At 44.6% G+C, this 17,225-nt stretch overlaps 1 protein-coding gene across 2 annotated transcripts in view; it reads left to right on the forward strand.

Moving 5' to 3' along the window:
- Positions 1-3,427: 3,427 nt before the first annotated feature.
- The window catches only part of LOC105566151 (E3 ubiquitin-protein ligase MIB1), a 412,872-nt gene continuing 399,074 nt past the window's right edge, over positions 3,428-17,225 (forward strand). The window contains exons 1-8 of one of the 2 annotated variants that reach the window (XM_012019926.1): positions 3,428-3,779; positions 4,212-4,559; positions 4,635-4,835; positions 4,912-5,031; positions 5,108-5,431; positions 5,508-5,655; positions 5,755-5,996; positions 6,078-6,275. In XM_012019926.1, coding sequence (XP_011875316.1) covers positions 3,678-3,779; positions 4,212-4,559; positions 4,635-4,835; positions 4,912-5,031; positions 5,108-5,431; positions 5,508-5,655; positions 5,755-5,996; positions 6,078-6,275 — 1,683 coding nt within the window. In that variant the 5' untranslated portion in view covers positions 3,428-3,677. The remainder of the gene's footprint in view (positions 3,780-4,211; positions 4,560-4,634; positions 4,836-4,911; positions 5,032-5,107; positions 5,432-5,507; positions 5,656-5,754; positions 5,997-6,077; positions 6,276-17,225) is intronic. The other variant, XM_012019925.1, reaches the window with a different exon arrangement.

The following is a 17,225-nucleotide window of genomic DNA, read 5'->3' on the forward strand; positions in this document are numbered from 1 at the left end:
GCTCATTGAAAGTTACGCGGTTGTAGTCGAGTCGACTCCTCCCAAGCCAACTTTTTCTAGCGATCGTAGTCGAAATCTAGTATTTATATCTCGATATCAACCCTTCCCTCCACCCCCCTCTCCCTCAATCATAGCGAGATCATGATAATTATCAAAGGTAAATATGAATGTCGAGTATTTACGATAATAAGTACGATATTATGCATGTAGCTAATGCGTAAGGTATACATACGTGCTGGATATACGTAGAACCGCACATGTAAGACTAGTTGTTGAAGTCGGGAGGCAACGAAGCGTCCGCACACATAAGTAGGCGCAAAGCGCACGAATCGACCAATTCCTGTCCGTTTAGCCACGTCAACCGCACCCCCTCCCCCCACGTGCTCGATGGCATTAACATCGGGAGATTTTCTCGTGACGCAATTACCGCGGGCGATTATAGTGGCAGAAGGATTTGAATCGGTCCCGCGTATGCGCGCGCACCCGCCCACGTGACGCGGCACGTGGCGCGTGGAGCGGTTTACGAAGAATGCTCGATCCCTGCGACGCCTCCTTTTTTTTTTACACGTGAGTACGATCGCGCGCTGCTATGCGGAATATAAATTGACGTCATTCGCCGCGTATTATACTATGTGATAAACGGGATAAACGAGAGCGAGCCGGGAGAGAGAAAGAGAGGAAGAAACAGAAAGAGAGAGAGAGAGAGAGAGAGAGAGAGAGAGAGAGAGAGAGAGAAAGAGACAGAGTCCCGGCGGTGCCGACTGTATGGAAGTAGGCTAGGTTCGACAGTACGTGCTAGTATAAAGTGTCCTTTTATATGAATAAAAGATTTTGTATGTCAACCTGTGTACTTCTACTATCCCGAGTAGAGCGTAAATCTCATGTATAAATAACATCACGTCTCGTTCATCGCTTCGAAGTTCAATTAATGTCACTTCAACTTCATTCTTGATGTCGTAGTGACATCGCGCTACCTGGGGGTGCACCTCGTACTTTGTACAAACAGTCCGCCGTCCTCGCTCGCGTGTCAGCGAGGAAGATTTCAGTTGAACATACAATAACGACAGCGAGTGATAATAATACTAACAAATACCCTTTCATTAAATTTTAAATCGCCTCGCGATTATAATGTGATAATATTCTGGCAAACACAGATAACTGATGCCGTGATCAAACGGATTGTGTCAATATAACGCGCGCGTTATATGTAACGTATGCCCACGTTAGTTGTAATTTCCCACTGGGACATTGCAATTACGAAACCGTAGTACGTGTAACAAATATTATATGATTATTATAATATTATATGTACAACTGTAGCATGTAATGCAACAGATGTAGAGAAAAGTCCCCTATTACGAGGCAGACTCCTAATAAGAGACAGCGGGTTTTCCACAACATTAATAAACATCATCTGTTGGTTCGACCATGAACTGATGATCCGAGATCAGCGATTCTTACCTCATTAGAAGCGCTGGAATCGTACCTTTCCAAAAACCACGATCATTTTGCTCCGATTTTTCTCTGCAAAGGTATTGATGATTGTATCGAATCGCGACCGCAACCTGGGACAGATGCAGCAGACGGCGCGTCGTCTCGCGCGATGATGTTCACTACCAAACACTTGCGCCTGTCGAGTTTTTGTGCCAGTCTTTTGGGGATAATCGCGCGTGCAAACGACGCAGCAACTGTGATGTTGGCGGCGAAAAATCGCAGGTCCTGAAAAGCAAAAATTGTGGAAATCCGCAGTTGTGACACACGAGTTTACACAAATTCTATCCGGTGTCTCTCCTGAAGTGCGCGAGAAGAATCAGTTACCGACGCGAAGAGGTTAGGCGCCGGCGCCATCTATCGTCGCTCGAGGGGGGTTACAAGCCACCATTCGCAATAGGTAACTGTCGCGTCGTCGGTAATGCAGCAAGCGGCACTTACCTCGCGGCGGCGGATCTTACGATGTCCGAGAATAAAAGGCCGGGAGCACACACTTTTGCACAAGTGCAATATGTGCGGATGCAAAGAGATGCTCCCGCGAGGTAATCCCGTTGTAAGCCGCATCGGCGGCTGAACGGCGATGAAATTATCTCTCAAGGCACACGGGATAATCGGACGACAGTTAACGCGCGTTGTACTCTCGCCGAGATTTCCCGGCACGCTACTCCCGGCGGCTGCTTGGGCGCCACGAACGAGCTTGCGAACGCGCTACTTACTTACGGCACCCCGGACGCGGGGCTCGTCCTCTCGGCGAGCCGAAATCGACGGACACACGGAGCGGATTCTCGCGCCCGACCGACCCGCTTTCCGTTTGGCAACTCTGTCCGTTGATTGGACTAGAAACGCTCGCAAGCTTGAACGGCAAAGCAGCGGCCAATCAGGCGGCGAGCTGTCGAGCACCGATCTTGCGGTGACAAGATCACGGCAGCGAGTCTATCTCGTGTAACCGTAGGTTCGCATCGCATACGCGTATAATATATCGGGTGCGTACGGTTTCACGCATAATGTGCGTGATGAAGTACGAGAGCGTCGCACAAAAATTTTACCATCGACTCTCGTCGCTTCTCTCTGATTACAGGGTCTCTATATCATAAGTTCGTCAACAGCGCACCTAGCAATCACATGACGAGTTAACGAGCGACGCTGTCGCGAATGTCGCGATCCGCTCCGGTCTGCAGCGAGGATCGCGGAACAGCCGTAGCCGAGCCCGGGATCGCGCCCGAAGCCTCGATTTTGCAAGTATTGCCAGAGAGAAACCCGAGAGCGGCCACGCCGGGCGTTTCACTTGATACCGGTGTTGCTCTCCCCAGTGAGAAATGATTCGTCGATCGACGTCGAAACGACGTCGATCGACATCATCATTTCTCACTAGGTTCGGACATTGTTGTGCCCATCGATCTCTACCGACGCCGATTAACTTTAATTCCGGTTTAAGTTCTTGTCTCTTTCCAACTTTAGAAAGCAGGAAAAGCCGAGGAATAACTTAAACCAAGATCAAAGTTAATTAACATTGGTAGAAATGGAACGTTAGATGTAAAGTTACGTGAATTACTCTTGACATTGGTCTCGGTGAGGCATCGCCAATGTCTACTTTGCCCCCGCGAAGCGCAAAGTATAGAAAGTATCAAAAAGTATTGAACAAAATACAACGTTTTTCCGATTCCGTTTATTAACATTTCGCCACGCAGCGTATGTAAGTCGTCATATAAAATCATATAAAATCAAGAAGTTCGCAAGAGACTCGAGCCGCGCGTCAGCCGCTTGAAGTCCGCCGGAACAGGGCAGCCAACGTCGGGCGACAAGTTCCGCGGCGGGCCGGCTGCGCGAGCGATTCCGCGCGCGAGGGCCAAGTGTACATCGCCGTATCCTGCGCGGATTGTCCGTGGGACGAAGCGGGCGTGGGTACAAAAACGTACACGCGCTTCTCTGCACGAAGCTAAGCGCGCGACGGGAGGCGCGATTCGAGAACGGAAAAGAAACCGCTTCGTGTCGGCTTCGCGCGCGCCGGAGAGGCGAAGGGCTCGCGCGCGCGTACCCAGACGGAGCGCGCGCACGTTGGCAGCGCGTGTTTTGACGCATTGTCAAAGTGGTAAATTGCCTGCTCGGTGTTCGCGCTGGGGGACGAGGCACACCGTGTTCCGCGATTTTCGTGCGAGACAACGCGGGGGAATCGTTGTCAACGAGCGATGGAGGCCGGCGCGAGCACGGGCACTCGCACGACGCGTTTTATGATGGAGGGCGTCGGCGCCCGAGTGATACGTGGCCCGGAATGGAAATGGGGGAAGCAGGTTAGAAACCGAGAGGTTAACTTCGCTGAGCGCGATTTTTTCGGGGCAACGCGACACCCTGCCCCCGCGGGGACGTTTGCGACAAACGCTCCCGCGCTCCCCGCGTCCCGCGGCGGCGGTCCGGCGATTTTTTCGACGGAGCCGCGCCTGCAAAGGACTAATTTGACTCGCCGCCAGGTTATTCCGGCGTTGTTTATCTCGCGTAGCATTTTGGATTTCGACAGGAATTAACGTTAGCTTTTGCAGTATTGCGCGTGAAATGTACGCGATCTTTAATGGGCGGACAATTGTGCCGCATGGGAGCTGTATCTTCGTTTGGTATCGCTTGTAGTTGACTGGCGAGCGTAGCCACATTGTCAGGAAGCCTCCTTACGTTAGGAGACAGAGGGCTGAGGGGTATTTCAATAATCATTTTCCTGTTGTGTTCGAAAGGACGGCGGAGAAGGCCACGTGGGTACAGTTAGGAACTTTGAATCGCCTGAGGAGGTCGTAGTCGTCTGGGACAACGGCACAGCAGCCAATTATCGATGTTCAGGAGCCTTCGATCTGCGTATACTGGATTCTGCGCCGACGGGAGTGAAGCACGACGGCACGATGTGCGACACGTGTCGCCAGCAGCCTATCTTTGGGATAAGATGGAAGTGCGCCGAGTGCGGCAACTACGATCTTTGCTCCATTTGCTACCACGGAGATAAACATCACCTGCGACACAGATTCTTCCGCATCGCTACGCCAGGGAGTGAAAGGGTCTTGCTGGAACCTCGTAGGAAGAGCAAGAAGGTATAAACGATGACTCGACTTTCTTCATTGAAAATTACTTGGTGCGCTATGTCTCTGACTGCTATTGTCATTTAGATCGCAATTCGTGGTATATTCCCTGGCGCGAGAGTCGTACGAGGTGTGGATTGGCAGTGGGAAGATCAGGATGGTGGAAACGGCCGTCGGGGGAAAGTTAACGAGATACAAGACTGGTCCGCAGCTAGTCCACGTTCAGCGGCTTACGTCATTTGGGATAATGGCGCTAAAAATTTGTACAGAGTCGGCTTTGAAGGAATGGTTAGCATTATAACATTGATGGCTTCATGGTAAAAGCAGCTTTGCATCAATATGTAATATATATTTTTATGTCCAGGCTGATTTGAAAGTGGTCAATGATGCAAAGGGACAAACTGTGTATAGAGACCATTTGCCATTGTTGGGTGAGCAAGGTCCAGGTCGAACGGGACCTCACGGTCTGCAAATTGGTGATCAGGTGACTAGTTTATTCTCTACTCGCGATATCTGTTGAAAACTTGGGAAGAGATGTAACCATCTTTTTATATCTACAGGTTAATGTCGATTTGGAATTAGAAATTGTACAGTCACTACAGCATGGTCACGGAGGCTGGACGGATGGCATGTTCGAGTGCCTTGGCACTACCGGTACGGTCGTCGGCATCGATGAAGATCATGACATTGTTGTCTCTTATCCAAGTGGTAATCGATGGACCTTCAATCCTGCTGTTCTCACTAAAGTCCAGATACCCGTTCCTGTTACTAGTTCTGACAATCAGACATTTGCTGTCGGGGATTTGGTGCAGATTTGCCATGATATAGAAAAAATTAAATTACTCCAGCGTGGTCATGGCGAATGGGCCGAGGCAATGGCTCCGGTGGGTGTTTTTTTAATAAGAAAACTTATATAACGTATGTCTTAATTCTGAATTAATATTTACTGATATCTTTCAGACCTTGGGAAAAATAGGTAGAGTACAGCAAATATATCATGACGGAGACTTAAAAGTGGAAGTCTGTAGTACATCCTGGACGTATAATCCTCAAGCTGTCACGAAAGTTGCGAGCAGCGACGGAAGTGTTCCAGGGAACAGCAGTGGTGGTAAGTGTACATTCATAAACTGAACTAATTAGCTATTTCATAAATCATACACTTGGAATTTTGTATGCATTGTAATGTACGTATCGCTGTACTTTCTAGAGCGCTTGTCAGCGTTATTAAAGAAGTTATTCGAGACACACGTCTCCGGTGATGTCAATGAAGAGTTAGTAAAGACTGCAGCGAATGGCGACGCCTCTAAATGTGAAGAATGCTTGAAACGACCAGAGGCCGATGTTAACGGTGTATTCGCCGGCCACACCGCCTTGCAAGCTGCGAGTCAAAACGGTCATTTAGAAGTGATTAAAATACTTCTACGGTTCAGCGCGGATGTGGAAATGGAAGTAAGTATTTCCTACTAGTCGACCGAAGATATCAGATGTACACCGGACCGCATTTGCTTATATCGCGTTTTTTGAAAATAGGACAAAGATGGTGATAGAGCCGTACATCACGCTGCTTTTGGAGATGAGCCAGGTGTTATGGCGCTTCTCGCTGCTGCCGGCGCCGATCTGAACGCTCGAAATAAGAGACGCCAGACAGCTCTTCATATCGCCGTTAATAAAGGACACGCTGGCGTTGTGCGAACTTTGCTGGAATTAGGCTGCCATCCGAGTCTACAGGTAAGTGCATACAATTTATCCTTTTATATCTGCGCCGATATTCGCCAGCATTCGTTTTCAGAATGTATGTCTTATTGAACGGACATTTATTATGTATTATACGAAAACCACGACTGTATAAGACATATTTTAATACGCAAAATAGAAAATACTTTAATTAGCAAATTTCGCGAACGATAATCTTATTTCGCTTACGTAAGATTACGTAATGTTTAGACAGTTATGGTGTCTTATAGTATGTCTTATAGTAGTTACTTGCAGAAGAACCATAAATTATTTTAATATCATTGACGATACAATGATAATGACCAAGATAATGTTTCTATTTTTTTTATTTAAGAGTTTATTGTACTGTATGCAGTAGCAAGTATTATAAACAACGCATTAATATTTAATTAATAATTATGATCAGAGAAATTGCACAGTATCATCTCCGATACATACAGCTTAAGCAATATTTCTGTTTATACAGTCGCGAAGTAAATCAACGACTTAGAGAAAACCGCGGGTTTATTGTAGGAGATTGTACCGGAATGAAATCTCGTGAAATATAACCATAGGCGGAGGTTTCGGCGGCGGGCCGCAAGGGAGGATAAAGCAAAGAGGGTGGGGGTTGTTTATTTTATTCTTGAACTGTCTGAACATGATATATTTGTGGTATTCCGCCCTCCAATGATTTATGCCGGTCTGAAACTGCGTAAACGAACACTTCCTGCTACAACCCTTTTTCCTCTTTCAACATTTTGCTTCTCGCTTTCCTTCTCTTATTTCGCTTCCGACGATATGCGGCTCTTTTCTGAGCATGTAACCTAATAGTACGATGGTTACGTTTGTATAGCCAATGAAGTTCTTTTATTTCTAATGAAAAAAAATCGGAAGCCTTATATATATATATATCTTACAAGCCTTACAAAGAGATTCTCTTAAACTTTTCTTAAAATTTTCCTCGAGGGAGTTTACAATTATATTACTTGTAACTACTAAATTTATGAAATATATATATATATATTTGCAAGTTCATACATTATACAGTAAAGTAGTCATACACACATTGTGAAAATAAATATTCTTTCCGCTGTCTCGCGAAAGTATCTTTCATAAAATCGAATATGCAACGGTATACCGTGCAAACGCGGCTTACTTGGAACGAAGAAAATAAATTTGAGTCCGAGGCGCGAAGAAGACATAATAAGGGCGGAAACTAAAGAAAGGGAGAGAGAAAGGGAAAGAGGAAGAAAGGTGCTGGTGGGTGGTGTTGAAGGAGGTGGGAGATTCCAATCAGGATATATCGGCATATACATATAATATATTACCCTGCTTGCCTCGATATTTGAGAACAAAGGGCTGGCGGGTACAGCAGCACGTAGCTGTATTTTATTATTGATGGCATCGGAGATGGTTATAAATCTTCCTCGCGTTAAACGGTCAACCGTGTGGCTGTTTACTGATATTGCAAATGCACAAAGCACAAATCGACCCCACGTTCTCTCCATCCGCGGTCGTTCAGTTTAGTTTCCTCTTGTATTATATTCAGTTTCATTGTTTGGACACATTACACGAAGTAAAATGCGGTATATAGGGGCGTTTCGCTTCCATAATTTTGCGCCGTCCACTTCTCGTTTTTTGATACCGACGCGATATTTGCGCACGAGTGCCGGATATGCGAATGTGAATTAGTGTTAATTCACCTTTGTTACACGGGTATCTCCTCATTTGCAGGAGACTTAATTAATTCAGTTATCTGCCTCGAGGAAGCCTCGAATTCCACCTGCGTTACGAGTGTCGCGGGATTGTATTTGAGAATACGTGTTGCGCATAATCAAGACGCGCTGTGTATATTTGGATGCTCCAGCATTGGGGTATAACACTGCGGGTCCCTATTTCCCTTCGAAACAATTCGAAACCCGAAGACAACGAGAAACGTTTTCTGCGATAAACAACATTTACGTGCTCGGCGTTCATTGGCGATCGCTTTTTCTTTTTTAGATATCTTTTCCAAAATTATTGGTACAACTCTAAAGAGTCTCCTGGCTTCAAAGATTTTGCACTCGTCTTTTTAAATTTAGATGCATTTTTTTAAAAATACAAGTAGTTCTTCGATAGACAAATGTTTTTTTTATCAAAGAAATTTGTTGAAAGAGTTTGTTGGAAAAGTACATGTAAGTAATTGTATATTAAATGATCGCAAAAGCTTTTTCTCGTAGCGCTCGTCAACAGTTTAGAGAAGTAATTAAGAAAGTTAGGCAATAGCCCTCTCATTTTCATAATCACCGCACAAAATGGTATAAATTAACAGTAAATGTAAATCAACGATGTTTTTACGCGGTGCCAGGGTGTATTGCGACCGTCGTGAAATACCGTTCGTATATTTCATCAAGCCAGGGGCATAAGACTCGCGAAAATATGCTTGCATTAGCGCTCGCAGAATTACGGTTCATGTCTGTTTCTTCTCGGCTACGCTCTTATTCCACATTTACAGCCGACATTTGCATAATTGCTCTTTTTAAAAGCGATAAGAAATTTCTTGATGAAAAATTATTTTGCAGTGTTGTATCGCCGAAACTCCAAGCTTTTAATACCTTTAAAGAGTTTTATTACCCGGCAAATTTTTTGAGGCCCGTAAAAGCGACGAACATCGCGAAGCTACAATTGCATCGTTAATTTCATTCGACGTTTACGCGTTATTTTTGTTAAGAGCCGGCGATCCCGTTGCGATCTTACTTCATCCTCTCGCGCAGAAGTTTTCGAAAGAATACCCCCCCTCCCCCTTTTTTCCGCGTTGCATCGGCGAACGTACTTTTCGCGGAGAAATAAAATTTCAACGATCACGTACGTATGTGCCAGACAAGAAAGGCAGACTTTCGCGTTCGGCACGTGCGCGAAATTCCGACAAGTCGATCCGACAATACCGGCGTCGGCGGCGGGAGGGAATGGAGGGACGAGGAGAATTTTTGCGATCGCGCTATCACCCTGTCTGCTTCGTTGAAGGATCGGACTAATCGAAATACCGGACGTCTTCGGGGCTGTTACGTGTGTGGGTGCTCCCTGCGGGTGTAGCAACCCCTCGTTGCCGCCGTTAAAATCGGGCTAGTCATCCTTATGGCTCCCGCTGTTCATTTCGGGATATCCGAGGAAAAATATCGAGAGACGACGGTCCGGCTCTGAAGCTTTTATCCGCGATATCGACTGTCTCCTCTCTCACAGCTGCGCGATCGAAAGAAAGATAATCTGAAAATTATCGCGAGGATCTGAGCGAAAGGGGTCATCTATCTGCGAGCTTCACTTTCGACAATACAGTGGAATAGATTTTTGGTAACGTTCGTGTCGTAACAAGACAACCGACCGTGTTCGTTAGAACAATTGTCGACGGCGCATGTATTGCGTGCATTTCGGCCAATGAGGATTAATCGCTTTGGAGAAACTACGTCCCCTCATAATTCTGTGCAGCTCAATATATCCGACATGACGTTTCAGCCGAGACCATTCTGTTTTACGAGCGCGGCCAGGACATACGCCGTACACGCTGTAATTGAGTTCAATTGTGCTCGCTATACGGCCGGTACCGTCGAATAAATGCCCGAAACAAATCGTAGACAATCCGTGCTATTGTGAATTCGATTGAATATTATCAATAATAACGGCCGCTTCGATTTGCCACGGAAATTCCTATTTGCTTTTGCACTCGCGCATCGCACGATATCCTATCGAGTCGCGGATAATTGCACGATTTAATGGGCTGAATCTTCGATGCCTTCGTTAATCGTTTCCTTCGGCAGTCGTGTTCGCGATCGGAAAATCCTCGAGGAATAACGAGGCGCGGGGGCTCGAGATATGCAAGTGATACAATTCGATAGTTCTTTACTCCATCGTGCGAATAATGCATTCAATCGAGCCGACAGTCCTCGCGCCGAGACGCGACCGTCTTGCACGTGGAAAAAAAGTGATTCCTTTCGGAATAGGAGACGCTCCACGGGTTCAAGTCGGGGAAGGAGGTGCCTATAGCTCTGTGACCCCTATTACAAATCCAATATCCACTTAGTATATGCCTCCCTCTTTCGCTCCCTGTCTTTCTTTCTCTTCTCGATCCATCTCGATGTTACCGCCTATAGCCGCGTCCTGGCTACGACGTTGCTATAAAACATATTCGCTGACGGAGACAATATTCCCCTCGGTGCTGCAGACTCGACAGAAGAAACGCTCTCGGGCCATATTCACGCAGAAAACGCCTGCTCTGTTCGATGCGAGAGCGATCGACATTCGATCGTCGACGCGAACGTAATTCGTCAATTGGAATTCCTGTGTACACATGTTATTATTTAACATTGTATATTACGCACCGACGAGGTTACTATTTTATTTTGCAAATTTTCCGCACTTGGATTATAGTGGCCGCACAGAAACGTATTACGTTCGTACAGCTCGCTTTTTATCTTCTTTTCCATTCATTGTCTCGCTGATCTTTCTATTATATTATCATCATGGCACGCTGTTCCAGTCTCGTTTCATTCTAATATTTTTTACAGTAATATTGTCCCTTTCATCTCTTAATAAACGATTCTTTGTCTACGTGACGTTAACAGAACCGTTTTCAGAATTTTGATTAATCCGTAGAATTATGGGGAGAATTTTCTCTTAAAAATTACCCTGAAAATCACGTAATCGTGGGACAACGCGGCATTTTGAACAACTTTATGAGAGTTTTTTTGCAAATTTTACCATACATTTGACTAGTAATTATACTTAGTGCACATTTTACTGGTAAAATGTATGATAAAATTTCATAAAACTCATAAAATTCTCCGAGACGCCATGTCGTTTCACGATTAAATGATTTTTAGGATAAATTTTAAGAGAAAATTCTCTGCGCGTGCAGTAAACTTCTCGAAAATCGTTAAATTCAGAAGGATTGTAAAACATGCAGGAGCATTAATTTTACAAGATTTGCCCTTGATTTTTTTAGCACCTTGTACTTTTTGTGCGTATAATTGAAGGCAAATAATTTTTCCGTTCCTCAAAAGTCCCGGGAATAAATATCGTCCGTATCTTATCCCTGTCTAAACCGAAAAGCCCCCGGGACCGATAGAATTCAGAAGCTTCTTTTTCAAAGAATGTGATATACTTGTGTGCAGCTGCTGCGTACTATTCCCAGCATGCATTGCCATTCGCTTCCTTCCAGAATAGCGAACTACCTCGTTGGTAGTCGAAAAATGCTTCGGTCCCAGGCCAATCCCTCAAGAAGAGCATGGACAGAGCGTTTTAAATAAATACCTGAATAGATTCTCCGTGTAAACGGATTTAACACTTCGCCTTTACAGCGTAGGGGATACGTCTCGAAAAACGTATTCTTGCATTCTGCATGCGTTTTCGTGAGTGGAATCTCGTTCTGATTGCAGTCTTTCGATACGTTTTGTACCGGGCGTGAAACAGATATAGGATCTGCTTTCCACTTCGAAGATCGTGTACTTCAATTTTATGGACCCTTCGAATTGTTGAAGTTTTCCCATCGAGAAATGCACGTCGTTGGTAGAACGTAATTCGCTGAGCAGCATTGATCGCCGGACCATGGAGATGAATGTAATTCGAATACATCTCATCGACGGTCGGTTCGTTTCGACATTTTTGTTAGAAGTTGAGCCAGCGTGTATTCGGTTGATGTACGGGATTATGACGAGGGCTTTCGCTTATACATGTACCGTAGCTGGCGCGATGTCGGGCTTAGAATGTCAGTAGAAGAGGGTCGTAAAACGGAAAGCGTATTACACTGTTAGTAGCGAAGCGGGCGAAGTACGCGTTGATTATTTTTACAGTTACGGCTGTGTTGGGCGATTCTAGACTACGGGTTTATAGAATGGATATTTCAAAAATAGCCCCGATGCATCACGGAGGCGTTTACCTTCCGATGCAGCGCGGTAAAAGTATAAAAGTATAAATCAGATTGATTAAAAAAAAATTCGATCCTCCTCCGCGTGATCCTTGTAACTAAAGAGAAGAGAAACGGTGGAATGGAAAAATAGAGGAGGATCGCGCGTGAATTTTATTGCACTCCTCTCGTCAAGATCACGTTGAGAAAAAGTAAATTATAGAACGGGGACGTTTCCGTCCGTACGATGGGATTACAGGGTGGATTCGTTATTTCCTGACACTCGAAAAATATGTCGGGGAAATGTTCGTTAAAGACCACAATAACAATGCGACTCGCGTTGTTCAGAGCGACATTAAACTTGCCACGGTGATTAAGGGGTGGTTCCGCCTGGCGCGACGGAGGTAACGCAAGAACAAGAAACAGCAACAAACTCTTAGGCGGTGCCTGCTGTACTCAAGTACTTAGGCGGAGAGTCCCTTCGCGGAATAGCGACCGTGCAAGTGACGGGCTGCAGCACTCAACCTCCAAAACTTAAGCGTGTTTATGCTAGCCTCGCCACTTGCGGCTCTCCGAGGGGTGATTCGGCAGCTGCCTCCCAAGGATTAGCACAGAGTCCTTCGAGACGTCGCTCTGATAACACGCGAGTGGCTTATTCATAAACAAGCTTGCAATGACCATCCTCTTTTCTTCCGCGCGAATTATTTTCGCCTCTGTTGGAAAAAAAATATCATACCTAGACTTTTATCCTATCGTCGTAGATGTGTCGGTAATTTTGCCGAATGGGCAAATTCAGTTTATCAGACGCGCATGGGATTAAACATTTGCCAAAGTTGACTCGTTTACGGGCAAACGAGCGACGGGGAGTTGATTCCGAATCGGTGAATAATCCTCGATTCTCTGGTTATGGGCCGCGACATCGTATTCGAAGTTTCGGATGAAACTTCTGATACAATGACAGTCGGTATTAACATTCGATATTCCACAGTCGTAAACCTACGGGAAGGTCTGCGGATGTACAGCAGCTTTCCCTCTGTTACGTCTCCCTTGCCATTTCTCTCTCACTCTCTCTCCCCCCTTTCTTTCTCTCTTTTCCCTACGATTTGCTTATTCCCTCTGTGTTGGCACACGTTTGTACGGCACTATTGTGTATTAACTCGGCTTGACGCGAACTCAACGAAGTCTAGAAAGTTAGCTCGTAAATTCCGCCTGATATTCGTACGTGGGATGCGTCATAGTCTGCGTTATCGGTGATACTAAATGAAGGTTTGTAACTCCGATAATAAAATTTTGCCTCGTAGCCGCGTAACTTGCACGAGCTAACACCCCAACTATTGCGTGTTTGCATGCAAAAATGAATGGTGGCGCGAACGAAGGTTGCGTGTACGAGTGATCTGTACCGACGTCTATCAATTACACGTACGACGTAGAAAAGTGTACATTTATCTTGCACATTTACAGTTTTATATGCGTTAACCGAACGCAAGTTCTACACACGCCCTACACAGATTTGTTATTTGCAATAACTCCGGATTTGCGTTGCGCCAGAACCTTTGCGTGTTGTTCTAAAATGGATCGAGGCGGATTGCCTGAAATAACAATGGTATCAGGAGATAAAGTATTACCCCCCGTAGCCGGTTCTATCTTTCTCCACTTCCGTCCCTCGTTTCGGTCCGTCGTCGCCCGGAGATCATTTCGAATCTTTCGACAGTTCGGTTCATACATGTTAAAAGTTTATATTTTTTTACCGAGAGATTTTTTTATTCTACAATGTTATTGCAATTGATATTATTCTTGTTAGCATTTTCATTAAATCATATATTCATGTCTGTACACGGAAAAAATAATGCTGTATCAACAAGATCAGTATATTATAATTGAAATAAAATCGTTGAAACAACACCAATATTAATGAATAAAAAACGTCAGATAGTTGCCTTAATGAACTGAATATTTAGTTTGATGTTTAACATTAAAATCCTTAGCAAATACAATTGAGCGAATTGTTTATGTTTGTGGCAGCCCGTGACGTTAACGTTTAATTCAAGCAACTTCATTTTTTCCGTGTTAAAAAATTAGAAGAGTAAAAGTGCTTATCCACTGTATAATTGGAATTTGTCGTACTTTGACGAATTATTTAAAATAAACGGATAGGTTTTGATTCAGACGACGACTACAAATGTTGCTGAGGTTTGTGGTCGTTTCACATAGTGCTTTCATTTCTACTCACAATCAGTCTGTCTTGGTATACGATGTAACTTCGCTACGTGACAGGATTTATTCGCGTGTTAGACATTAAATGTTTCATTGCGCGTATCTTTAACGAGATTGGGGCAATTTGAGTATTTTACAGGGCCTTATATTCGTCTTTCGAATTTCCTGGTGGAATTCGTGCAGGTAATCAAATTTTATAGACACGAACACGATTTCTCTCTCGCTACTTGTTTGCGGAACGAAGCACAATTTTGCGAGAATGAAGAACGTATTAATATCTTCAGGTTAAGCTCGAATCGGCTTTATGCCGTTATCAGGTCCGAAGTCTGTTTATTGAATTAACGAAAGTTATTTTGCTAATTATAATTACTTGTGTTTAAGATGATACTTTAGTTTTATCTTGCCGACTTGCTCGAAAGTAATTTCGGTATCTTGATTTATGCATTTATGCGCACCAATATGACGCATAAAATGTAAACACGGGAAAAGTTTTTAAGGGCTCTCTCACGTTCAATGTTGAGGAAGTTTATTTGCCTTTTATGTGCCTTCGGAGTCTCATTCGGGCACTTGCGCTACACGGTAACAAATGTCTCGGTGTAAGTGTACATACATTCTTATGTATGATGAAAAGATGGATAATAGCGGCATTTGAGATTGATAGTTCTCGTAGGTACTCTGCTCCCAATTTGCTTTTTCCATTCAATTCCGTACGTACGCGTCACGTGCCTTGATTTTCTACTTGCTCGCAAAAGTATATTCAATTTTTTTCCCCCGTTTCTAATGTTGCCAAAATACATTCCTGTATTATCGTTCCTTCGTAAACTTTTAAAACAAAACGTATACGGGCATCATTAAAAGTCTCGAGATTATAGTTACGTTCTGCTTTTTTTTTATGCGGCTTTTTCCCACCCGCTACACTCGTGCAGCGTTTCATCGAGATTTTTATAGCTCTCTTGAAAATATTTCACGTACTAAATCCTTGAGATAATAATCTGCTCGTTTTCGAGAAATATTTTCACATTACAACGGGATAAAAATTCATGCCCGACGAAACTCTTAAACTAACTTGCAACTTTGAATATCGTTACGTCACATTGGAGTTAGCAGACGGGGAAGATGCACTATCCCTGAGGAGATGACATAAAATTGTCGTGTATGTCGAGACACCGCTTCGCGATCGTTTCGTCACTTCGTAGTCCAGGACAGCTGCTAAACACTTAAGAAGTTCACGTAGACTAGTAACATACGAAATAGCGTCTTGTTTGTTAAATTTGCGACTCACGTGCCTTGTAGTACGTGCTGTAATTTAATGCCTCGTTCTGAAATGCCATTGCCTTAATCATATCTTATCACGCAGTTCCTTCACGAATTTACTATTACAATAACTGAATTTTAATGATGCGATCGTAAATGAAAAATTCACGTTGAAAATAATCCTGCAAAGACCGGCGTCGATCATTGATCTTTAAGGATACTTAAATGCACGTTTCTCACCGCTCTTAATTATCTTTCTGTATCCCTTTGCGTTATATTCGCCGTGTACGAGTAGACAGGGGAGGAAATTCCGCGGAATGCACTAAAGGGAAATAAGAACGCGCGCGGTTTAACGAAGAAAACATTTGGAAATATGCATTAGCTTATAGTGACGGCTAAAGTGACTATATCGGGGTAAAAGCGAAATTTATATCTCCATCCCTCTTGTTTTTCATGGTGAAACTCCGGGATTAAACTAACCCCGCCGGCTTCTTCTCACATCGACTTCGCGCCGCTCGCTCTCATCTCCGATCCGGCGTCGTCTACTCTTAATAGGCCATATTATCTCTCAGCCGGAAAGCTCGGGTAATTTTAAAAGTTCCCTCGTATCGGCCCCATGGTGATGCCTCTGGCGCTTTCCCGGGGAACGACAGATAAAAGCGTAGCGAGGGTGGACGAAGGAACGTGGGATTGTGTATGCAAAAAAAAGAGGAGAATGCTCGAAGAAGAGAGATGCTCGTGCGGATTTCTACTTTCCACATGTTAAAACAATCTTTTGTTAACTTTTATTGTTAGATTAATCGTACACTGGCACGCGGGATATATTTAGCGACGAAAGTTGGTGTGGGGCAAACGTCAGTAATTTTATGTACGCGTTCGTACTTGTTGAATCCCGTATCGGGGATGTAGCAGGCATGCCCAAGATAAATCGTCGTCTATATTCTCTTTGTCGAGTAATTACATCTGTCCTGAATTGTCGCACGCTGCGCCGTGATACGCTAATGTTACTTGGCCAGCAAGAAAGACTGCTGTCCCATTTGTCTACACGACGTATCCCGTGTTGGCGACAGTCCTTCTTCGTCGGGCTCGCCGGAGGCTACCTCGCAAAAAGCAATAGAGATTCGTAGACGGCGTGTAAAGAGAAAAACAGCGTGTACGTTGATACACGTAGCATAGGAGCGAGGTAGGTCAGAGATCCAAGGAGGAGGAGGAGGAGACGGCCGAGACGTAGACGAACATTGTAGGTAGCTACTAGAGAAGGTAGCACATCTTCCCGCTTGCACTGCTTCAGCTACGTGCGCAAATCTACAAACGAGTAGACGTATACAAACCAGAGCATACGTTCACGCACTGAGCTGACGCTATTCCGCCGGCAATGCTTCTGCATTATAATGTTTGCGCCCTTGTTTATTTTACCTTGTTTATGCCGTTGTAGCCCGGAGAGGAGTGCTCGGCATTATTTTGCACGGAGAGATAACTAATATCGCCCCTCGTTCTCCTTCTCTCTCTCTCTTTCTTCCCGACATCAATCTCCTTAATACTCTTTCGCTGCTTTATCTAGCTTTTCGTTATTCCTCTCTGTTAAACGGCCTCTCTCCGTTTGCGCTGAGCGACCGATATGC

The sequence above is a fragment of the Vollenhovia emeryi genome, unplaced genomic scaffold (genome assembly GCF_000949405.1).
Source record: "Vollenhovia emeryi isolate VEMERY1.0 unplaced genomic scaffold, V.emery_V1.0 DF939146.1, whole genome shotgun sequence".
NCBI lineage: Eukaryota > Metazoa > Arthropoda > Insecta > Hymenoptera > Formicidae > Vollenhovia > Vollenhovia emeryi.